Genomic DNA, 26,393 nt, shown 5'->3' with positions numbered 1-26,393 from the left:
GGTCAATTATGGTGTTCCACAGGGTTCAGTGCTAGGACCAATTCTGTTTACATTATACATGCTTCCCTTAGGCAGCATCATTAGAAGACATAGCATAAATTTTCACTGCTATGCAGATGACACGCAGCTCTATCTATCCATGAAGCCAGGTATCACAGACCAATTAGTTAAACTGCAGGAATGTCTTAAAGACATAAAGACCTGGATGGCCGCTAACTTTCTGCTTCTTAATTATTTCTTCCATGTGTGCAACATCTCTAAAATTAGAAATATCCTGTCTCAGAGTGATGCTGAAAAACTAGTTGATGCATTTATTACTTCAAGGCTGGACTACTGTATCTCGTTATTATGAGGATGTCCTAAAAACTCGCTGAAAAGCTTTCAGTTGACCCAAAATGCTTCTGTGAGAATGCTGACAGGGGACAGAAAGAAAGAGGAGATTTGTCCTTATAATGGCTCCGGCTTCACTTGCTCCTGGTTACATCCAGTAGCAAATTTAAAATCCTTCTCCTCACATACAAGGTCTTGATTATTCAGGGCCCATCTCATCTTAAAGACCTTATTGTTCCATATCACTGTTCCTAGGCTATTTAAAAGTAGAATGGGAGGCCGAGCCTTCAGCTTTCAGGCCCCTCTTCTCTGAAACCAGCTCCCAGCTTAAATTCAGCAGACAGATACTTTCTCTACTTTTAAGATTAGGTTTAAGACTTTCCTTTGTAATAAAGCATATAGTTAGGGCTGGATCATGTGACCATGAATCCCCCTTAGTTACAACAGTAGACTTAGGCTTCTAGGAGCTTTCCATGATGCACTGAATGTTTCTCCTTCTCCCACCTTTATCCTCTCTCATGTGTTAATTCACCACTCGGCATTCAGTTATGAGATATTATTAATCTCTGGTTCTCTTCCACAGCGTGTCTCTTGTCCCATCTTTCTCCGCTCACCCCCACCTGGTCAGGGCAGATGGCCGCCTTTCCCTAAGCCTGGAGGTTTCTTCCCTTTTACAAAAGGTGCTTGCTCAAAGGAGGCCGTTTGCTGTGGTTTCTCTGTATTATTGTGATTCTTTGCCTTACAATATAAAGCACCTTGAGGTGGCTGTTGTGATTTGGTGCTATATAAATAAAAGTAAACTGAATTGAATTAAATCAAAATTGCACATTAGTATTTTCCCGGGTTTGACATTCTAATATCGTGACAACTCTATTGCACTGTCTTGTTTCTTACTACAGGGGTGGGCAGCAACATTAATATTTTCTGGTAAAGTGCTGCCCTGCGGTGGTGAAAGTTTCGAATACATATTTGAAGAGCGTAATTGCCATAAATGTACCGCGTATCATAAAAAGGATTATATTGGCTTATTATTTTTAAATTCACTTAATCTTTTAGAAGTCAATGAGAAATTAACTGAATATAGCTCAGGTGTCTGAATATGTACTTTAGATAGTAATAAAATTATGAAAATTGTTCACTTAACTAAATGAAGGCAGCAAGCTTTCTTAACTTTTCAAGTTCAGTTAACAGTTTTTGGTTTGCAATGCATAAGAACTAAAAGCAGTTGACAGCAGGCAGCACATACAGGCTACAGTTGAAAAAATAGATTTTCTGGAGTTCCAGAGGGTGGCAATATTGGCTAATGCATGCACTAATATAAGAGCTGAACGATAAATGTAGAAATTCAAAAGCAGTGTGTTACATAGTGGATGCACAGAAGATAAAACAGGAAACATTTTATCGAATGGTATCATTAAGAAACACAAACCTTAACCTGTTAGAAATGCTTTCTCTGTCAGGTCTATTATTCATATTCACACTTGTGGAAGGTGTGCATTAACCTCTACACTCTATTTTAGTGGACTTTAGAAAATGGTGTTGAAAAAGAGCTTTAAAAGAGCTTGATTTAAAAAAGAAGTATTGTGGACACACAGGCGACCTCTTGAGTAAAGCTGTCTTACTCTCTCAGCAGCGTCTCCTCCCCCTTCTCTCTCTCTGTCTCTTTCCTTCCTTCACACACTCTCTCTCACACCAGCTGTCACACTTTCACAGAAACTCCATCTCCTCTGATCCGGCTTAGATCTTGTCATCTTTACAGGAACACCCCCCCACCACCACCACCACCCCCACCCCGACTGTATGTCCACATTGTCAAATTGGAAGAGGGAAAATGTGGCTGGAAGTAGGTGATTAGCTGATAAGAGATTAACTGTGTTTATACAGAAAAGAAAGAGGAAGATCAATAAAGCAGTGTTAAGAAAAAAAATCATGGAGGAAAGCAGAGAAAGAGGGAGGAGCAAATCTACAACATAGTCACACTCCATAGCAACTGCTGTCTGACTCGGGCCAGCTGGTTTCTATGGCCACAGATCAAGAGTTGGTGTGTGTGTGTGTCTGTGTGTGTTTACATGTGTATTAATGCATGCTTGTGCATTACCATTAAGAACAGAAAACATCTTTTTCCTTGACTACATTTATATTGTTTTTCTGTAAGCTGTTTCTGCAAATGTTTTCTTTTTTTTTAACCTAGTCTGTGAGGTAGAAATGTGAAAATGAGACGGGGGAATTGGCATACCTCACATTTATCCAAAGAGACTCAGCGCAGCTTTATTTGGTGACAGCATCATTACCTACACTGTGACATGAAATTACAGGGGAAGTCCCTGTTTTAAGCTGTCGACTTAAAGAGTTTGCTTTCTCTCAGATTATGTGATTTGATTTGCGATTTCACTTCGCGTTTTTATATAATCACCATCATCCATCTGGCACTTCTTGCACATCCTGTGTCTGTGTGTTGTTGTCTTTAGTGCACTTAAGCAAAAACCCTTGCAAGCGCTCAAACGCAGGAGCCGTGAGTTCACCTGTACATGAAAAAAGGAGCACATCGCACCTCGTCTGACACACGGTTGGTTTTAGAAGTGATTTTAAATAAAGCCCAGTTGTGGATGACTCTGCACTCTATTTCAGACCTTTTAACTGCATTACATCTGTTTCCAGAGGCCTGTAAACTTTTCAGCTTCTCGACAATACACCACTTAAAGCATGCTGAAATCTAATATCTGGTAATTAATGACAGAAACAGACTAATAAAATACTAGAACTTCACTCACCACCTCTACCACTGTAACTATGATTTAGCATTTAGGCTTAAAGTTTGGTGTGCTGGCGCAGTTAGCTGTTTGATGTCCGACTTCGTCCCTGCCAACTTCAGTCAGTGAACTGGAGCCATGTACCGTGTTGGTGGTGTTTGGGGCAATTTTAAATGGAACTGACAAATTTTATGACTTGCTGAGTCATTCAGACTGTCCAAGAAGTCAGAGGTTTGAGCTTCAGTTTGGTTGGTTGGAATTGTAACATTTTACTAGTCTGATACCTAAAAAGCAAAGCAACAAAACAACAACATCATAGCAACCAAAGTCGAGTGGCGACACAGACGACAGATGGAGAAAGATTAGATTCTCGTTTCAACCCTCATAGAGGATATATTCAAAACAAAATTCTGCAGCCAGTTTTTTACGTATTTGTCAGATTTACATGTTTCAGATCATCAAAAAAAATGTTATATTAGACAAAGATTGGCCAAAACAAATACAAAATTATGATTTCATATACTGGTGACCCCTTTAATTATGTCACACTATTAGTGTTAGTAAGGTTTTAGGGAATGTATAAATGCAGATATGTTTATTCATCTGTTACTGTTACCTCATGTACCGCTATCACTGATACTACATCACTGCTAGTAATAATCATAATCAGAACAATAGAGCTGTATTTATAAATGGCACACAAAGTAATAAATTAATATATAAATGATGAATTAAGCACTTTCTAATGCCTTAATAATACGTAATAGTCTGACATTATTATAAAGTGCTACCCATTTATTAAGAGAAAAAAATGTATCCAAGCCTAACTGGCCTTATGTGAAAAAGAGTTACTTTGGACTTTTGGGAAAGCTGAGCTCGGTTTCACTACCTGTACTTGTGGTCTCATTATTGTCAGACCTGTTATGTCAAGAAATCACTTAAATAAAACCTGTCTGACAAAATGAAGGAGGCTAAAAGGTCTCAAAAGCAACACAGAATGACTGAAAAAGAAACTAATCGGTGTGTCGCAGAAGCCCAATCACAGTCCAGAGCTCAACCCGATGAAATGTTGTGGTGTATCCTTGAGAGAGCGGTGCATAAACAAATGCCAACAAACCTCAATGAAATGAAGCGTTGTTTAAAACACTGTGTAAAACCTTACATTTGAAAAAGCCAGCTGTCTATCTGTATCTGTATCTGTGTAGTAGGTCATTTTTTAACTGTCAGGCTAAATTTAGCAACTCGTAGAGAAGGCAGGTGAAATAACAATCGGATGAAGAGTGGGAGGGTACCAAGCAAACTGGTGTTGACTTAGAGTTGCAAGTAAATACCAAATAATAAGCTTGCACTGCCAGATTGATTATTTCCCTTTGACTCTGGTCTCAGCGCTAAACTAAACTAAGCTAAGCTAATTAACTCTAAGCAAAAAATTTCTTGTACTCTTTGATTTGATTTGCTTATTGATTGGTAATTGGTATCTTTTGGTGCCTTTGAGCAAAGCTGGAAAGATGGATAGATGCTGTACTTTGGCTCAGATTCACTTTAGAGACCTCTGTGATGACTTGTGAAATGGTAATCACTCCGGCCTAAGAATGTATTTCTCTGAAGGCCCCAATCAACCCCAACTATTAGGCTTCATGCAGGCATTCAGTGTCCCTTAATTTCAGCACATGCGTATACACAGAGGTGACCAATGGCCTTGGCCACCTCCCAGTGGGTCTTTGCAAGCCACCATACTGTGCTCCCATTTTTTCTCTGGCTTTCTTCACAGGCAGAGCCGGGGGCAATTTAAATGTGGCACAGTGTGAGAAAAGCTTCCTCTGCCAATGGCCTTGGGTTAAGCTTTAAAAAAAAGCCATACAGAAGAAGGCAAACAGCCACAGCACAGCAAGAGGAGAACAAGTTGCTTCCCATCTGCCTCTATCTGTTGACATACTCCTAGGACCATGGGAGATTGAGAGTAGGGGTTGAGAGGGGGGTCGGGGTGATCATGTTATTAATAGGCAGAAAATCACAGGATGAAATCAATCATGGAACACAGGAAAAGAGGTCAGACATAAAGACAAAAAAGCCAGCGTCATCTCATAGACATACTGAGGCCATTCACTACACACACAAAGTAAAAGTAGGGATGAAGAAACACTGGAAATTTACGGCGGATGGAGCATGGCACGATATGTTCATTAGCTCGCACCCAGAGGACATCAGATCACAGCTGAGTTAGCAGGGCAATGTAGCGCTAAGCGTTGTACGCCATTGCCTGAGGAGATAGTAAGAGACAGAGATGCTAGTAGACAGAGAAGCAGAGACACATGCAGCCAAGACCTGGGGTGGGGGGGAGCCACGTGCCATTACACTGCCTCAGGAATCCACAGCATTTAGCCTCAGCCTTTGTTCTTTATAACTAACCTCCTTCTCTCCCCAAAAACATGCATGATGGCAAACAGAACATGTCCTACATATTGATTCCACCTCCAACCAACACGCAGCCCCAGGTGATTAGACTTACAGTTCCTCTCCTCTGTGGCTTTGGCTGGGATCTCCTCCACGCAGTCGGCTGGAAACCAGCCCACCTGGCCATGGGCACTGCCCTCCCAGAAACCCCCCTCTCCGATGCTCAGAACTGGACCGGGGGAAGGAGAGAGAAAATTAGGAAAGTGGTTAGAGGACAGTGAAAAAGGGACATACTTTTTACAGTACAGATAATAGTACCCTCAGATCATTTAATCCATTTAAAGCAAAGGCACCAAAGGTATGTGCTTATACAGACTTATGCAGAGACTTGTGTGTGGACATGTCTGCGTTTTGACTGACCTTTTTTTTTTTTTTAAATTTTGCTATCTTATTATCTTATCTTATTGTCTCCCTCTCTCCTCCACCTTTCTGTCACCTTTTGGTTGCCGTCCATTTTGCCAAGTGAATTAAATATACGGTTCTTTCTCGTTTCCTCTTGCTGGCAGCTCCATCTTCATCACCCTTTCCCAAATGCTTCCACTGTCCCTCTTCTGCACATGTCCAAACCATCTCAGCCTTTGTCTCCAAACCACTGAATCTCAGCTGTCCCTCTGATGTAATCATTCCTAATCTTGCCCATTCTGGTCGCTCCCAATGAAAATGTAAAAATCTTCAACCCTGCCACCTCCAGCTCTGCCTACGGTCTTTTTGTGAGATTTAGAGAATGACTGAATGAATGAACTAATTCAGGACGTTTGTACAGTCACAGTTTGGATCAATTAAATATTCAAACTTAGAACTCGACGATTTTAAATGGCTAGACGAACCCATCAAGTATAAATATTATAGAGTTCTTGTGCATTAAAATAAAGTTATTTCACTTGAAGAAAGTTTGGCTCCACAGGATGAGTTTGCAATAAAACCAAAGCTTTGTAAAACTAAATATGGATCTTTGATTATTGTAGACAAATACTTTCTCTTGACATTTAAAAGTAGAGAAGTTGCTGGTTTAAAAGGTCACAGTATTCCATGCAAACATTAGTAGTGGCTTTAAACATTGATGTGTTGGGCTGGTACACATCCTGTGTGATTGCTTACTAAATAATGCATTTTGTGCTCATTCATGCAAACCACAGAGATGAAGTGTCTGACTTAACATGTGCAGATGAAGATGATGTTAGTCCCCTGCATCTCCACTCTGTGGAGTCTAAATACAGATGCACCGAATCTGATGAAGTCATTTTCATCAGATATGGTAATTTGCTGTTTCCAGCTGTCTCAGACTCAATTTAAAAATAAAGCAATCGGTTGTTTTTCTTGTCTCTTTTCATTTTTAGAATTCAACATTTGTTCAGTTAGGATCGGTGGTGGATTGTAACCTCTACTCTGCACCTCAGTCGTATATAAAGGAGTTAAAATTCTCATAATATTTAACATTTGTAGTTATTTCCAAACAATTAAATTATACAACGCATGGTTCATTTTATATTAAATTCCAGCTCCATCAGTTTTATTCTTGGTCTCTTATTGAGTAAGACTTAGCTCTGCTCTACACAGCAGAAGATACGAGCAGGTGGGTGGAGCTTCTGTGCTCAAAGCCAGAGCCTAAGACGACCATATTAAAGATGAAGCTTGCTTTTACGTATTTATTTACTTATTTCTGGCTAAGTTCAGACTCTGGCCATGTTTAAATTGATTGGTACTGTGGAGATTCAGAAATTCTTTTATTGCTGCCATATAACCTGCATCATTATAATTGCATTAATAACATGTTTTACAGAATTATTTTATTGGTAATATTTTATATTATATGGCCCCCTTCTACTCATTTTGAGCGTATGTATTTTCTACTCCAAGTGCAATTGACAGTATTACACATGCTTTTATCTACACCTCAGCACGTTTATCTAACATTCACACACACACATACGGACACTCTGATGGATGTAACGGGATAAGTTGCATCCATCAGATTCTCGGTATTTTTCCCAAGGATAGTTGAACACATGGACAGGAGGAGCTGTCCATTGTTATGACCCACTTCACCACTTCAGCCACAGCTGACTCATAATGTTTAATATGAGCATCCACCAGTGGGACAGAAGACACAGTGCTGATAACTTAAATTATCTTTGTTAATATGAAAAAACTAATGATAAACGTGCAAGTTTGACAAGTATTAAAAAATTAAATTAAAAAGGGGCTAATGATTTTTTTTCAGAACACAGTATATATAAGAGAAAATAAGGTCAAGCATAATAAACCTACTTTAATCTATCAGTAATGTTAATACAAACATTTATTATTCATAAACTCTGATGATAATACTTTAAGTAAAATAAATACATTTAATATATGAAATACTTCTTTTATCCCCAAATTTGGAAAATTACTTGTTGTTAAAACTTGTTGATTTACAGCAGCCAAAACATGAAAAACAACATATAAATGTAAAAATATAAAATAATTCAAGTTATTGTAGTTTTAGCTGGTGTTGCTCGTGTCAGTGGGACTCAAACCGATGTTAAACATTGTGCTTCGCTGAATGTCCAGGAACATGTACACGTCCACATGAAGAAATAAAGGCCGGCCTGTAGTAACAGTCTGTTCAGGCTGTTGCATAGATTTCACTTGGCCTGTTATAAAAGAACTGCTCTCCATCTACTGATAATGTGTGCCATAGCAAAACTTTGATATTAGCTTAAACATTTTTCGCCCATCTCTCTTAACTACTGACTGTATAACAGTGTTTGGATTAAGTATGCTCACTTACGGATCTCAGACAAAAGGAATTAGCATTAAAAGTCTGACTGTAAAATAAGCCTGCTTCAAATACAGGGGTACTACAGGTGAGGTAAATAAAAGCCACAGTCACTAATTTAAGAAATACAGTGATCTTACTTCAGACTGACCCAGCAGTGGTCGTATGTCTTCCACCACTGCTTAAGTTGCAGTTTCACACATGCTTCAGTGGGTGTAAGGGTGCATGTGTATCTGGAGCTTAGAGTCTGATATGACAGGCCGGCTGTTCTTGGATGGAAACAATCACAAATTCAGAATAACTCATTTAATAATTTGCATCATGTTGGACTTTTCTTTGCAGTCAGGCTGTGCTGCTGCTTGCTCTTATGTTTACCGGCTTTTGTGACTTTTGTGACAACACACTGAAAGAAGACAACGGAAATCTCTGTGGAACAGTAAACCTGCCATGTTATTTTAAAACAATATTTCTATACACTCAGCTTAAACATAAGCTTTAACAACATCAAATCGTTCAAGAATAACAACCAACAGCAAATCCTGTACAGATCTCCCCTCTTCCTCTCTTCTCATCATTTTCTCTTTCTCCATATCCAAGTTTTTTGTTGTTGAACATTAACATTAGTCCTCCAAAACAGGCCAAATGTACAATTGCTAGCAACACAGGCCATGTGCCAAACTACAGAGAGAAGCAGCTTGTGTATTTGCAGTGTATTTGTTCAGATGGTTGAAATACTAACTTCAGAAATAAACTCCATCTATGTTAGTGTGGAAATTCCCCATCTCACCTTTGACCCTGTCGCCCTTGTAGAGGTTAATCTCCCCCTCGGCCTGGGCTGTATACGAACGAACCACTACGAAGTGTCTTCCTGGAACTGCACTGTACAGCTTCCTTCTGGTTCCAACTGCCTCTCCATGACTGCTGGGGCTGGAAGAAAGAAAAAAAAAAGGTATATATGAAGTGGGTATAATGACAGACAGACCTAATTCTACAGGTGTGCAGGAAATTGTGGTCCTCGTGATGTATTACATCACACATGTTGTTTCTTTAGTTAAAAACACTAAAAAACTCACATGTGAAAATGCATGTGATTTAAATTATGCAGAGGCGGTCTAGAGATTCCCAACTGATATAATGGTACAGTTGTAAAAAGACTCATGTCAGCAAGTAACTCAAATGTCACTTCAGTATTTGCAACACAGGAAAACAGGGAAACATACAGATGGCGCACCGTGGAAAAACGTGCCCACTATCATTTAAAAGCTACTTTAGGAGAAACACTAAAGGTTAAGAGGTAAACAATATTTTAAATACATGCTCGAAAGTATGAACAAATCACCGGAGGTTACATTACAAACACATAAACAATAACGGCAGAGGCGACATTGAGAAAGCAGCTGGCGTGTGTCCCACACTGGTAAGTGGGGCAGAATGTGGGCTGGCTCTGACCCACGGAGCTGCAGTGGCTTCCAGGTAGGAGGCCAGACTTGCTAAAGACCACACAGAGAGCTAGCCAGGATTTGGCAGTAGTACAGAGGAATAATATCAAACTGCTAAATTAAGACAGCTAAAAATCTTTGATGTGCGTATCAGCGTGACATTTGAACAATCGGCTCCTGCAGAGATATCACTATTCTGCACTGGTTGTTAAATTTGAATGCACAAAAAAGGCAGCATTTATATGTGAGGAGATGGGACCATAGAGAGAAGAGTGGTTGGTGCTGGTAGATGTGTCTGACATGATAACACAGTGCCGCTTAGTGGGCAACCTTGGTAACCACATCCACAGAGCAGAAAAGGGAAATAAAAGTATGATACTACTATTGACTATTTTACTTGCCTAATTGAGGTGAATGAAGCTGTAAAATTATGTAAAGTAGACTTTAGATTACAAGAACAAAAAACAGTTATGATAGGTGTTTTCATTTTAGCATCTTGCACTTGCTCACCATGTGAGAGGGTAGGAGTGAAGGACAGGCTATAGGATCAAACCACAGTGAAAGAAAAAACTAGGAGATAAAAAAGAAAGCAGGAACTGGAGTGCCGGAGTGATAGATTGAGAGAGAGGAAGGAAATAGTTTTTTCAAGTAAGTGGGTCACCTTGTCCTGTAGACTGTACTCCTCTTCAAACCTTCATGGGCCTTTGGAGAGCTAACCCCATTCAATACCTACTGAGAGTACTCACACATTTTTCCAAGGGAAAGCCATGGACAAAACTGCAACTGTGCACTGTAAGTGTCCTGAAATACTGTGTATACCACGGAGAGGCTGATACTGTAGTATTCAGACACAGCAGTTTAAAACACTTGACAGCTGACATCCTGCACTATGCAAGATGACTGAGTACTTTGGAAATGCATCACAGAACAACTTGAGCTCACTGTCGATGATTAACGCAGTGCTGTGAAAACGTATTTGCCCCCTTCCTGATTGATGTCTTAGCTTTCTGCATATTTTTCACTAGTAAATATTTTTGATCATAAAACACATTTTAATATTAGACAAAATGAAATGTTTAAATTTAGGTGAAAAAAATATCTTAGTCTCTCTAGCTCTATGTGAAAAAGTGTGACAAATATGCAAAAAATAGGAACTTTTTCACAGCACTGTAATTGTGTGAGTGGTGTTTAACACACATCCTAAATCTAACAGGCATAAAAGAGGACGACCCAAACGCGCCAGACATACTAAGCACGGTGTATGAGTGTCGTCTTCTCTTTCAGACTGCTGCATGAATCCAAGAGTCCAAAATAAGTTACAAATAGAGTTGGATGTCTTGAGACCAAGACCGGTCTTGAGACCACTTTTATGTGGTCTTGGTCTCGCTGTCTCGGTCTTGCTGTCTCAGATCGACATAGTGGTCGGGAGATTTGGAGTCAACAGTATCCATGACACACAACGTAACGTTTGATAATGTGTCATGCGCAAAAGCATCAGCTCTAAGAGCCGTGCTTAGAGAGTGCTTTGTAGTGAATCAGAAGAGTCGACTCCCATTGAGCGAGAGCCGGCTCCTCACTTAATTTCCTTTGGCTGCTCAGCTCTCACACAGTGGCTCAGCTATGCTCCAATCCAATATCATTAAGTGAAAAACAGAGAGGGTGAGAGACGTGACAGTCAGGTGGAGCGTGCGTCTGTCCTCTCAGTAAGCGAGTGAGACAGTAGACAGCGGTGAGGAGGGCTGTGTGAGTGCATCGCAAAAACACATAAATATGCCTGACACCCATAAACGAAGCAGCATCTGGCTGCAGCTTAAAGACTTTTTTGTCTCGGTCTCGTCTCAACTTTGTCTTGTCTTGGTCTCGATATCCTCTGGTCTTGGTCTTGTCTTGGTCTTGGTACAGTGCATGATATTTTTATTCATGAGTATCTAGCTAAAACAACTCAAGTCTCATTACAGTATTTACTTCTTAGAAATAATGAATAATATATTTATAAAAAGACAGCAACCAAAGGCGTTTTTGCTGTTGTCTGTGTTATGTAACTGTAATGAATTTGCTCTTCTCGAATTATGTGATATTAATAAACAGAACTACAGTATCAAACTGCATCTATTTAAAATTGAACAGATTATAAGAGTTTCATTATATGTTAATGTCACAGTTTTATCTGAGAACCAAAGTCTAACTTTATTCATGCAGTGTACTTTTTCCTTAGTAATGGATTTTTTTTCCAATCATTATATTGATTAAGTGTTCCACAATGTTTTGATGGCTGATGAGGTGCTAGGAAATCTATTACTTAAACTACCTGACGCTGTCATGAGTGCAAACCTGGGCACGCCAGCTATCTGTTTTTCCACAAGTGTCTTACTGAGTAGTTTTATGCTCAGCTTCATTTTATTTACCAAACCAAAGCAAAAAAGTGGTGCTCAACAAAGTAACGAAAGAAGAGAGCAAGATGAGCACTGGGACTTTGGACTCATGCTGCCAATAATGAAAGATGTTCTGATGGGTGAGGAGTGCTGTCTTTGTGTTTTTGATCATATGTTGGAATATCCACTCATATTGTAATATATGTGCGATTGTCCACTGTAAATGCTGAATGAGTATGCTTGTGGTACGGTGACCCTGTCGTGCCAGTCTGTAATGACCTGTGGTTGATGGGCTTCTCATTTGCATACTGTATGGAGATGATAGTTTTCAGTCTTTATGTTACTTTAGTGAAGATTCTGCTCTTTTTAGCTTGTGGTAGCCTGACTGAAGAAGAGTTTACGTGTCCATTCCCCGACCTCTGACTGAATTGCTGTCCATGGCGCTGAGAGAGACAATGTGAGAGCGTGTGTTTGCTCTCTAACGTCAGTTTGGAGAATCATAGTTTATAGCTACTGTTCTATTAAATGCTGTGTCATCAAAGCAGATGCTCTTATTGTGAGAATTGAAAAAGTCTCACACTCGTGTTCCAAATTCTTGTGCACTGCAGAAAATGCTAATCAGAACGATTTGCTGCTGTGGGATGGTGCTAAATCTGTACTTGTTGGTGATGTGAAGGAACCATTACCTACTAAGTCAATTCAGAATTAAATCCTGGTCTCCAAAATCAGCAGGCCCACTGAGAAGGAAAAACTGTCAGCCATGTTTTCCCTTTTTTTCTTTTTTTTGGCAATTACCCACGTGGCTTTGAGGTGCTAATTAGACAGTGTTGATTAATACCAGCTGTGCATAATTTGTGCTATTATTGGATGATCACCTGAGACCATGGGAGAGAGGAGAAGAGGGAGAGGGCAAGAGGGTGGGTAAAGAGTGAAAAGAAAACATGCAGCAGTAGGCCCTTCCAGACAGACAGCCCTCTCTGCTAATGTGACGTAAGAATCTTGGTCACTTGGGTTAGGGTTATCACTGATGATCACTTGGACCTCTGATGGTTGATGCCCCACTTACATTACGTTTTTATATCATTTTATTGCCTACTGGGGGCAGCAGAAGGAGATGTTAACGCAGCACAAATGTTCATCTGCCATGAAGCTGAAAGCGAGCTTGCTAAAGTAATTTGCTAGTTCATTTATGTAGCACTGCTACATAAATGTACATAGTAGTATGAACTACTATGTACATTGGTTCTACAGTAAAAACTGTAGTCATTCAGCCAAAAAATAATAATGATAAATGGGAGTCTTTAACCTCAATTTGCTGATAATTTGCTGTGACGTTTGACTACAAATGGGAGTAGTGAGTGAGTGAACAAGTGACCATTTAACACACTTGTTACATCTATTTCATATACACGTCTTTATTCACAATAAAAAAACAAACAAATTCCACTGAGTGCCTTTAAAAGCGCTACAAACATCAGTGTTGAAGATCATTCTTACTGTAGGGAGGATTCATAAATATGGACTGATTTTTCTGTGTCATTCAATACCAGCATCGACACATCACAGAAGTAGGAGACTGAACTGTGTGCACACTTATGCCTCTAAGCCTGCTTTGCTGAATGCACTGGGTTTCAACTATCAGGAGGACCAGGACAAGCTTAAACAACACTTAAGCACACTGCACCCTGTCAGTTTCCATTAAAATGAAAGACAACATAAAAACTGCCTGTGAGCTTTGAACAGAGCTTTGATTAACAGTTAGCAGGAGCCAAGTTAATTGTCTGTCAATAAACTCATGTCAAACAACACAATAGGCTAGAGATTTTGAATAAACAAAACTGACATAGAAAAAAAATTCCCCGCTCACCCCTGCGGGCGGTCTATCCTTCAAACTTGGGTCCTCTACCAGAGGCCTGGGAGCTTGAGGGTCCTGCGCAGTATCTTGACTGTTCCTACAACTGCGCTTCTCTGAACAGAGATCTCCGATGTTGTTCCTGGGATCTCGTCTAGCTTGGGAGACACTGAACTAGGGATAAATAGACTGATTCTTATATAGCGCTTTTCTACTCTCCCGGAGTACTCAAAGCACTCTATACAACATATCACATTCACCCAATCACACCCATTCACACAAGCACTTTATCTGTACTTAGTGCTTTTTCTAACTACATTCACACTCCGATGGATGCATCAGAGACCAACTTGGGGTTAGTATCTTGCCCAAGGATACTTGACATGCAGACTGGAGGAGCCAAGGATCGAACCACCAACCTTCCGATTAATAGGTGACCTGCTCTACCTCCTGAGCTACAGCCACCCCGGGATGGGTATCGAATTCCGGTTCTTGTTGAGAACCGGTTCCCACTGTTTCAATTCCTTGGAATTGTTTGCCATTTTTGCAAACGATTCCCTTATCGATTCCAGTCGCCCCGAATGACGTCACCACGTTGCGGAGCGTCATTTACCTGGCAGGGCGCCTAAGCGGCTCAAACGCTCAAAAGTTTGGTTGTACTTTACGAGAACGGATGACAACAGGGCAACTTGCAATACTTGCAAAGTAGATATTTCATTTACAGGAGGAAACACTACGAATATGCAAAAGCATTTGCTCACTAAACACGCGATGACCTTAAATGAATGTCGTGTTTTTAATTCCGCTCCGGACTCGTGAATCTCAACCCAGCAGCAGCGGTAACGTTTGCACGTCCTCTCCCGTTAATGCAGCAGGTAAATAATCAGCTAACAGTGCATATTATGTTAGCGCGATCTGCCTTATTACAAAACCTGCCATTACTGTGCATTTAGGTGACCATGATGAGAGAGACAGAGTCTGGCTGGCAGTTCTCGCTGCAGTCTACCGTTAGCGTCTCCTTTCAGGCCAGGATAGACGAATGTCACCGAGCAGTGACTAAGTTTGTGGTCAAAGGCTTGCACCCATGTGCCACAGCAGATGCCCCCGATTTCCGGTAAGTGAATGTGTTTAATTGTAGGCAGGGACATTACTGGATATTCTTGTGTAATTGCTACAGAATAATTTATGTTATACTTTGTTATTGCTACAGAAGAATATTTATTTTATTATTTTACGTTTACAATTTTCCCCGGGGACCCTGTGACACCCCATTGAAGAGCCGTAGGCTGTGGATCTCTTAAGATCTCACTGTTGGGTTTGTAAGGCCATGTTACTCCTAAATTTCTGTCTTGTTCAAAGAGAAGATATAAAACAAAGTTCTAAGCCAGGGGTGTCCAAAGTCCGGCCCGGGGTCCATTTTTAATTGGCCCTCAAGTAATTTTATAAATAGAATAGAAAATGGCCCGCACTTCAACTTTTGCTTGAGTGTATTGCACTTCTTAGTTTTAACACCAGGGGGAGCTACTGTTGATCAAGGCAGTTGCTCCACCAAAAAGGACAATCACAGAAGAAATTTACCCCAAGTTACCAAACATGGCAGAACCAAAGAAGCGAAAGGTCGAAAGTGAGTGCAGAAAATTTCAGACACGGTGGGAGAGTGAATATTTCTTCAAAGAATTCAAGTGTGTCTGTTTGATCTGCACTGAAACTGTGGCAGTTATGAAAGAGTATAATGTACGACGTCATTATGAAACCAAACATCAGGCCTATGCATCCTACACTGGTGCTGAGCGAGAGCAGAAATTAAAGCAAAGGGTAGCTATCCTGCAGGGTCAGCAACAGTATTTTTTTCGTGCTCAAATTGTCCAGGAAAAGGCTCCAATAGCAGCTATGAGGTCGCCCAACTCATCGCAAGACATGGCAAGCCTTTTTCAGATGAGACCTCATAAAACGCTGCCTCGTTAAAGTCACCGAAATAATGTGCCCGGAAAAAGTGCAGGACTTCGACAACGTCAGCATGTCCAGAAATACAGTTGTGCCACGCACTGAAGAGTCGTCAGCCAACATTAAACTGCAGCTGTCTGATAAAGCTGTGCTTTTGATTTTACTCCATCGCATGCGATCCGAGCACCGATGCCACAGACACCGCACAGCTGCTAATTGTTTTGCGGGGAGTGGACGAGAGCACGAGTACTTTAGGTGAGTAAAAAATATCTTCCACAGTACCCGTGTGTTAATGTGCAGGTACACATGCTTCAAATATCAATAATGCGCATCAATTCTGTCACTACCCTGCTTTTGAGCACCACTTTCTTATATGCGTTTTTCTTGTTAACACACAGAGTACACACCGCTGTGCACAGCGCACGCACACGCAAAGTCAGCTGATCTCATCTGATGCAGATCTGCTCCTTGATCAAGTGACATTTGTCCGGATTTTTGGCACGAGTGGCGTCGGATCAGCACCGCGGCTGGATGGCCCGATTTACATACCCAGCGCAGCTGATACTCACCAGAATAATTTACTAAAATTATATGCACTCCTGTTATTAAGTCCAGTTCAGTCTGTTAATGTTGATAACCATTTCAAACGAACGTTAATAGGTGTGTTGCTAAGCCTAAGAACTTTAAATAACAAGCTTGAAATGTACCCGTCCCATTTTCCCCTTTATTGTTTTTTCTCTGTGCTGTAAATCTTCTGTCCAAGAGGAAATCTGCTGCTGTTCTGAGAATGAGCTACCAAAGCTTTTTCTGAATAAATCAATAAAGATCCATCTATGGAAAGCTGTGATGAAGGCAGTTTTGTCTTTAATTATATTCAACAATATAACATATTTGACCACTTTTAAGTGATTTTTCTAACTTTAATACACTACAGTTAAGGTTATATACCTAATTTCTAGTAAGTGGCCCCGCCCCTCCTATATTTTTATGTATGTGGCCCTCAGTGAAAAAAGTTTGGACACCCCTGTTCTAAGCTAATCGACCTGTGTGTTCTCCTTTTTTAAAAAGAATCGATAAGAGAATCGATAAAGAATCGAATCGTTAAACAGAATCGAAAATGGAATCAGAATCGTGAAAATCTTATCAATACCCATCCCTACACTGGACCTAGTGCTCCAGTTACCACTGGGACCACCGTTACCTTCACCCTCCACATCTTCTCGAGCTCTTCTCTGAGCCCTTAGTATTTCTCCAGCTTCTCATGTTCCTTCTTCTTGATGTTGCTGTCATTGGGAACCGCTACATCGATCACTACGGCCGTCTTCTTCTGTTTGTCTACCACCACTATGTCCGGTTGGTTAGCCACCACCATTTTGTCCGTCTGTATCTGGAAGTCCCACAGGATCTTAGCTCTGTCATTCTCCATCACCCTTGGGGGCGTCTCCCATTTTGACCTCGGGACTTCCAGGTTATACTCGGCACAGATGTTCCTGTACACAATGCTGGCCACTTGGTTATGGCGTTCCATGTATGCCCTGCCTGGTTGCATCTTGCACCCAGCTGTTATGTGCTGGATTGTCTCAGGGGCATCTTTACACAGCCTGCACCTGGGGTCTTGCCTGGTGTGATAGACCCCAGCCTCTATGGATCTTGTACTCAGAGCTTGTTCTTGTGCTGCCATGATTAGTGCCTCTGTGCTGTCTTTCAGTCCAGCTTTGTCCAGCCACTGGTAGGATTTCTGGATATCAGCCACCTCCGCTATCTGCCGGTGGTACATACCGTGCAGGGCTAACATTTCCTACTCTTGCTCCTCATTCTTGGGTTTCTGCTGCCTGGAGTATTCACTTAGCACGTGGTTGGTTGGGGCCATCTTCCTGATGTATTTGTTGATGTTGTCTCATCCTGGACTGTGGTGCTGACACTCACCACTCCCCGGCCTCCTTCCTTCTGCTTATCATACAGTCTCAGGGTGCTGGATTTGGGGTGAAACCCTCCATGCATGGTCAGGAGCTTCCTGGTCTTGATGTCTCTGGCCTCTATCTCCAGATAGAAGCTTATTATAACTTTGCGATATAACTTTGTCAGTCTTTACAGCAAGACCTCCAGGGTCTGCTTACCAGTATCATCTGTGGTAATGAATTTCAACACCACTGTGGCAAGAGCTGTCAGTATGCAATATTTTTAATACATAAAAATATTAATTTTACAGTATTCAACAAAGTTATAGATCCAGAGGGTAGATTCCTAATCATTACATTATCTATACTTAACAAAAAGCTATGTATTGTAAGTATATATGGCCCAAATGTTGATGACCCCTCATTCTTCCACGTTTTTTTTAAATGCACTCTCTGAACACCTGGATTGCTGACTTGTTCTTGGGGGCGACCTCAACTTTGGCCTAAATGAAGAAATATGGAAAGGCTCGATACAGCAGGAACTCGGTGCAATTGACAGTCCACCATTCTTTGCAGGGGGTCTCTGCTCTTGAGGAGTCCACTCTGCAGGTGGAGGATGAACTCAACTGGGGTAACTATTGTCTTATGTAGTCTGGGGATTGATTGAATGTTGGGGTTGGTGTAGTTTTTCTCTGGGCAGGCCGCCCGGGCTCTCTGGGGCTTGGTGGTGCTGCTGCTAGGGGCTCCAGTCTGGATGGACCTGGGCCCCCTGGCCTTGGTGGATTCCGGGAAATGGGAGTGTCTACCGGGGTCAGTGGAGGAGCTGGCTGCAGGGAGGGGGTACTGGACCTGGGGGTATAGAGAATGTCTGGGGAGTGTAAGTGTGTGTACAGTGTTCATTTCTGTTTGTCTCCATGTTGGGCGAGTGCTGAGTATCTGTATATGTGTACATGAGGTTGGGAATGCATGTTTGTGTCTGTGTGTGCCTCTTTGTCTATCTTTATGTGTCAGGTCGGGTCTTAGACTTCACCTCTTTGGGACCATCATAGGCCCCCTCAGGTGTGGGGCCTATCTCCCCCACCACACTCCCTGCCAGTGGCTGATGCCCTCACTTGTCGGTGCCTTGGTGGTTCTCTGTGTTTGGGGCTGGGTGCTCGGGTGTGTACTGGCTCGCTCCTGGCAGCTGCTTGGCAGGGCCCGTTCCCATGGCTTGGTCAGGCTCCTTCTGGGGTGTGGAGGCCCCTTGGATCTCGGGTCTCTGGGCCCGGGGCTCAGCCAGCTCTGGTGTAGCTAGCTGCCGGTGGAGCCTGCGGGCACGTTGTCACAGCTCCCTGTGGCTTCTGCACCGTGGCTGCTGGGTGACCACCCCCCCCCCCATCTGGGGCTGTCCTCAGCTCTTTTCTAGGTGGATGGCGCATTTGCCCCTTCCATAGGCCTTCTTGGGCTTTCGTGCTCTAGGGGGCTTCTAGATGTCTGGGGCCTGGATCTCTTCCATGCCTGCTTCATGTCCTGGGGGATGGGGTTATGGCTCCCCATGCCTATTATTAGATAGTTACATGGAGAAACCTTGTGAATACAAGCGCGCTCACGCACACAAGGTGTTCACAAACACACACTATCTTCCTTGGCTGGCGCCTTATGTTGGTTTTTGCTGTGGTTTCCCTGCTGTGTTGTTCTCTTTTTGCTTATTTTCTTCTTTCTTTTTCTCTCTGTCTCTTCCCCTCTGTTTTTCTTTCCCTGTCCTTTTGTTGAGCCTCTTTCTAACTTCTCTTTTCTTCATCTTTCTCTTTCCTAACCCCCGGTCCTGTCTGCTTCAAATCTAATAACTCAAAAGTAAAATAAATAAATAAATAAACAATAAAGATCGAACAAACTATAGCGATCAAGTGGACCAGTATGGCAAAAGCTGTAATGATCCATTTGGCAAAATAAATCTGTTGGGAATTTTTCTTGGCCTTCAGACAAAAATTCTGATTGCTGCAGTGCCAGACAGGACAGGAAAAAAAAGATTTTTTTTTTTCCATAAACTGCAACACCTTAATGCTAAATGTCACAATTAAGGTAGTATATCTGTTTTTTTTGTAGATTAAATGAGAAGGCAGTTTAAGTAAAATGGTATAATAATTTATTTTTTAATTATTCAGTTACTTGTTAATACAAATTTAAAATCAACAAATCACAAGACAGCATCTTATTACAATTAGGCACGTACGCACGGTCAAGACCCACTGAAGTTCAAACTGAGCATCACAAGGCAGAAAAATGATTTAGGTGACTCTGAATGTGACATGGTCAGTGTTGGGGAGTAACGGAATACATGTACCGCCGTTACGTATTTAAAATACAAAATATGAGTAACTGTATTCCGTTACAGTTACCGTTTAAAAAGGTGGTATTTAGAATACAGTTACTTTGCTGAAATAAATGGATTACACGGCGGTACTTCCCTGTTTCATACTGTGGCGGGTCAGGACTGTTTGGGTTTGTTTGACAGCTATGTTCTGTTGTTCCAGGCAGCAGCGTTACGGTTGCCATGGTTACAGGGTGACGCGCTCTCTCTGCGACTGTGTTTCCTGGGTGAGAGAGCGCCTTTTTGTTGTTGTTGTTGTTGTTGTTGTGCAAAGCTAATAGGCAGAATGCTAGAGGCATAGCTCTAAAGAATGTAGCACCATGGGCAGTGTAGTCCGTGCTGCAGGGAGAATGGACTGACATACCCGTTATGTGTCTGTGAGCAAGAGGAGGGAGAAAAAGACAGTAGAAAAGTCCGAGCTGTCATCGAGCAGAAACGGCAGATGGAAGCATGTAAATATAATAATAACCACTGCAGCCAAGAAGAGTGCCTGACGAGCCCAGTTGTAAGTACGCTATTAAGACTCGACTGTACACTGTGTTCGTGTTTTCCTCCGAAACAATAAGTTCTGTTGGAGCAGCCTTTCAACGCCTCTCTCTGTCTCTCGCAAGCAAAGTTGACCCAAACAACAAAGTAAAGCTATTTTTCGGCTACGAGCCCGACACGGAACCCGACGCGTTAGCCAGAGGTCCCTTTACTACGGTTCGGAGCCACGGACCTTCAGTAACATAATTAAATCACACAGCAATAGTACATTCATGTAGTTGTAAACAGCATGATAATATATTAAGTAATCCAAAGTATTCAGAATACGTTACTCTCATTGAGTAATGTAACGGAATACGTTACAAAATACATTTTGGGGCATGTAATCTGTAATCTGTATTGGATTACATTTTAAAAGTAACCTTCCCAACACTGGACATGGTTGTTGGTTCCAGACAGAAATTGATGATCTATTGCAAAGTGGATCATCAAGAAGAATGGGCAGACTACTTCAAACAAATGGAAAGGTAGAAGGGCATCTCTGAACACATCAAACTATGAAGCATGGGCTGCGGCAGCAGAAGATCTCACTGGGTTCCACTCTGGGAAAATATTACATAGTAGCCATAGAGCCTTGACTTCTGCTGTGACATTTGGATTATAAGGTCAAATTTTGGCATAAACAACAGGAAAACACGGGCCCATCCTGCCCTGTACCAAATACTACACTGATACTATAAAGCAGGGGTGTCCAACTCCAGCCCTCAAGGCCCGGTGTCCTGCAGGTTTTAGATCTCACCCTGGGTCAGCACACCTGAATCACATGATTAGTTCATTACCAGGCTTCTGGAGAACTTCAGGACATGTTGAGGAGGTCATTCAGCCATTTGAATCAGCTGTGTTGGATCAAGGACACATCTAAAACCTGCAGGACACCGGCCCTCGAGGCCTGGAGTTGGACATCTCTGCTATATAGTATTCCAAAGTGGTCAGAGCACTTTTGGAGTGTAATGGAACAGGAAATTTGCATCAAATCTGATGCAGCTACATGACGTTATCATTTCAAAATGGACCAAACCCTCTGACAAACATTTCCAGCACTCTGTTGAATCTATTCTATAATGTATTAAAGCAGCTTTGAAGACCAAAAGGGGCCCAAACCAGAGCAGCTAATAAAATGTCTGGTGAGTGTAGTTTCTCTTACGTAACATTTCGTGTGTATTTTATTTGAATGTCGTTTATTTTTTCTCTGCATTTCAGTATCTCATTTTTTGGTTTTGTTTATTTGTGTTCTGTTGGCTCGAGGGTTGTTTATATGCGGAAACATTTCCTTTACATCTGAAGTAATTCGATTCAAATCAAATTAAGGGAACTTCATAATTGCATCAAACTCACAGAGCAAATCTTTGCTGAGGTATAATTTGATTTACTTTGCAGTGTTAGCCTAGGAGTTTTTCACAGCAATGTGATTTCTTAATGAGATGAAGTTCTCTATGTTTGCTTAAGCTGAAAAGATTCTTAACCAGATAAAACTACTAATAATATTTTTGCAGCTGTGCACACCTCTTTTCTCCATCTTGGCTCATTTTGCCCTGAGAGTTCATTTTCTGTTTATGGTTTCATTTTGTTGAGCGTTTTCAGCAGCTGTCACATATTTCACCGCCATAATTGAAATCACTGCCAGCCTTTAACCATCCGCAGATCTGTCAATCAGCACGACACGGTATACACGGTAGATTTCAGGTCTTGTGATAATGTATGTTGGAGCCCCGTGGCGACACTGTTTAGACAGCACTGGCCTGTCCTTCTATTGGACGAATCTCATTTCCCACCACATCTAGCTGTTGCCATGATACCCCAGGGCTAACTGACAGCTGTCACTGTGTGATAGCTTGTGTGTGTGAGTGTGGGAGTTTGGTCTCACTTGTGCATGTGTGTTGCATTCTGACAAAGGACATGTCAAGTGGGAGCAGAGGGATGCTGCACAGACATTGTCATGTATGTGGGCTGAGGTTGGATTGGGGGGTGGTGCTGTGGGTGAGGAAGAACGAGTGCAAGCAGAGGCAAACAGAAAGTGCTGGAATTGGGAGCTTTAAAGGGCAGCTGGGTGGGAATGAGCTGAGAGCTAAAGTTCACACTTATTGGACATGGACTGTGAGCAACAACATGATATTATCATTTCAGCTGGCTTATTGCAAGGTCATTTCCAATGTGCCACGAGCTTCAATCACTGCCTATAAGTGATGTTAAAATTGTTAATACAAAACTGACATTTGATAGTGAATTGGTTCTAAAAATGAGGGCAATTATCCAACGAGGTGCCTCAGGAGCTGAGCACACATAAATAGGTCTCAATGAGAGTCCTAACCTGAATGTCCTCTATATATATATATATACACACTGTATGTACTGTATGTACACATGTGCAACACGATACTTTCAGGCAAAGGTTATACTGTTACACACAGCATGTTTATACAAAGTGTCAATACCTGCTGTGAAAAGGTCAAAAACAACAATGCATCCTTGAGTTTCTCTTTTTCTTTTTTCTAGCTTTCCTGTCTTTGGATCTCAGTCACATGCTGTTTCTACACACGACACAAACTGTGTTGTAGCTTGGAACCAATAGATTAATCCACATTTAATCATTTAAAGGAGACATGGTCGGTCTTTAGGCTGTCGCTGGCTGCAACAATGAGCTTGATGTTAAGAAACCAACTCTGTGTCTCTTTAGGAGTATTTGCCTGTTTGCTGTTTGGCTAGCTGCACTCAAATGGAAACGTCGCAATGATCAGGTTTGTAAAGCACTTTAGAAATAAACACTGTGTTGATTCTGTTCATCTGGACGTAACGTTTTAGCTCTGCATCCAGATGAACAGAATCAACTTTTTGGGATTTCCTTACCTGGATGATTGAGCATGCATCGAGACATTTAACTCCGTGGTACATATGTAGGACTGAGACAAGCTAAACTTGACTACAAGAGTTCACAGTAATAGACGAACAACAGCTAGTGTAACAATGTGGCTCACTAATGTGCCTCTATAAGTTTTTTTACATAAATAATGGAGCTCTAATGTACAAAGCAGTGATTACTGCTGAAGCCTTTTCATGAGGTTTGATGACGAGAACAGTAGACTTGAGAACAGAAATAAAATTTGTTGTAAATTCCCGACATTTGCTATACATTTTTCTTTTCCAATTTCATAGTTCATTTTTTGTGCCCAAACAGCTGTAATAAGTACCTTTGAACTATTTTAAAATAAAGTTAAAACAAATTATATTTTATTTGTTAAAGAATTGGCATTTTTGCAGTATGTAAATCTGATCTGATATCAACTTGCAATTACAAATCTTACAAAGGGAGACTACAGTGTTGTATAATACAACCAAGACTCCTAATGATACTACGTAACCACAGTTTGAGAAACATTGGATATCCATTCCTCGAACATATCCATTATAACGCGCCCCCCCCCCCCCCCCCCCCCCCCGCCCCCCCACAATAACTAAATTAGGAAAATAACCATACCAAAGTCACATGGACTGTACTGCAGAGAGCTACATAAGTGTTTTTAAATGTATTATTGTTAGTTTGTACTGAATATCGACTTTCAGTCATATAAATGTGACCAAGGGGAAACACAATAAAAGGTCATGGACCGCTTGGTTTCTAGAACTGGGCCATGAGGAATTCTACTGAGCCCAGGCTATGAATGTCCCTCATTACTAACCCTGATAGAAAAAATACAGATTGGGTCACAGACCTACATTATTAGTCATTTTTATATCGTAATTATTATCCAGCTTATCCTTTTCTTTTGATTAGAATCCACTTGCCTTCCTGCACCAGTCCAAACCACAATGACTGATTGTGGTGATTTTTTTTTTAATATAGTCTTATATTAACTTAAAAAAAACCAAATACCTGATTTTTAATTGATCTTGTCTTTCATCAGAATCTTTATTTATTATATCAGAACTCTTGCAGTGTATATGTATCCGTCTTATGATTAGGATCACATACTACATGTACATATACCACATTAGGGTATGTCACACGTAAAGTACTATATTTCTTATTAGTTAATCCTCTCTAACACACAGTATATTTCGTACATTTTATGTATTCCAAAGTCATTTGCAATAAATAAATAAATCAGCTGTACAAGTTAAATATGTATTTATATTATTGTTTTTTTTAGGCTGCACTTCACAAGGCTTGAAATGCAACTGAGGCATGAGTATATGCTTTAAATTAGAGATGCAACGATACCGATTTTTTTCAAACCAATACGATACCGATACTTGGATCTGAGTACTTGCCGATACAGAGTACAAAAACCGATACTTCTACCACACACACACACATATATACAAATGCAATGAATTGGAAGACAGGTTTTATTTTATTCTCTGCCGATAAAAAATAAAATATTAATAAAAATGACCACGAAAATAAAATTTCAAGTGAAAAATAAGCACTTCTGTTAAATTATTGCAGAGTGTCCACATTGTAATTTAACAAAATATCACTGAACTATTGGGCACTGTCTCGAGCTTTCAGAATAATAAATAAACACTTCTGTTTGGAATAAAATAAATACAAATTAGGTTTGAGAATAAAATAAACTGTTAAATTATTGCAGAGTGTCCATATTGTAAACAAACAAACAAAATAACGAAAGTATTTGGCATTGACGAACAAACTCATCAGTCCACTGTGCCGTTAAACTGAGGACTGACATCGCGCACACACTGCTTGTCTTTACCTCTTCAGAAAGTTTTGGCACCATTATCTCCCTGATGTATGGGCAGCTGGGAATTTCATATCGCGGCTCGAATATGCTGAGAAGAAGGTGCAATCCTATGTTTTCCGTGACCGGCATTGGCTGGTCATCCAGAGCGATAAAATGAGTCAGAGCCTCTGTTATTTTAACTGCCCGTGGATTTTCTCTTGACATTTTTCATTGCTTTTCCAAAACCTGAGTTAAAGTTGGCTGTTCTGGTCAACACTGCTGACATTTTGTTAAGCTTAGCTACAGCAGCCTCCAGTTTCTCTTTTTTATCTGGAGCCGCCAGTCTCACTCGCCTAACCCTGTGCCTGTTTAGCACGGCATGTCCCCCTAGTGGCCAATCTAAAAAACTACAACAGAAATGACAAGCCACCCTCTGATTAGTGAAATAAGTTGGTATCAGTTAACTTTTACGAGTATGAGTACACACACATTTTACAGTATCGGCATTGGTGCATCCCTACTTTAAATACCCATTTATTTCTTCTTCTGGATGCGATATGCAGTGTTTTACACAATCATCATTACATTATAAATGTGAACTTTTCAGTTATTTCATACTGAAGCATGAAGTTATTTTACAAAAACTAAAGTACATGAAATTCGTGTACTGTGTGTTCTATTTCATATTTTTTATGGTACAAAACTATATACAAACAGATTTTTAAAATATCTATAATAACTAATATAAAATGTTACTAATATTATTTATTAATCATGAAAATGACTTTTTTCATTTTGGTGTATAGGTGACTCTGAAGCAGTCTAATGACTCAGAGCACAAATGAGACCAGTGTGATTAAATTAGGTGAATAATGTAATAAATTTTAAGTTCTTTCCTGTTATCATTTTTTAAAATCTCACTAAAAAAAATACCAATTCAGTAAAATTATTTTAATTTACCAACTTTGGAGGTCAGTGTTTAAATTTAGTCTAACTGCCTTAAACATGAAAAAAATCA

General features: G+C 40.8%; 1 protein-coding gene across 7 annotated transcripts in view; it reads right to left on the bottom strand.

Moving 5' to 3' along the window:
* The window catches only part of shank2b (SH3 and multiple ankyrin repeat domains 2b), a 312,747-nt gene that overhangs the window by 90,946 nt on the left and 195,408 nt on the right, over positions 1-26,393 (bottom strand). For all 7 annotated transcript variants that reach the window (XM_025908243.1, XM_019365700.2, XM_025908253.1 and 4 more), the window contains 2 exons: positions 9,083-9,222; positions 5,590-5,703 (listed from right to left, as the gene is read on the bottom strand). In XM_025908243.1, coding sequence (XP_025764028.1) covers positions 5,590-5,703; positions 9,083-9,222 — 254 coding nt within the window. The remainder of the gene's footprint in view (positions 1-5,589; positions 5,704-9,082; positions 9,223-26,393) is intronic.

The sequence above is a fragment of the Oreochromis niloticus genome, linkage group LG1 (assembly GCF_001858045.2).
Source record: "Oreochromis niloticus isolate F11D_XX linkage group LG1, O_niloticus_UMD_NMBU, whole genome shotgun sequence".
NCBI classification, from domain to species: domain Eukaryota; kingdom Metazoa; phylum Chordata; class Actinopteri; order Cichliformes; family Cichlidae; genus Oreochromis; species Oreochromis niloticus.
This window is presented reverse-complemented; position numbering and strand designations above follow the sequence as displayed.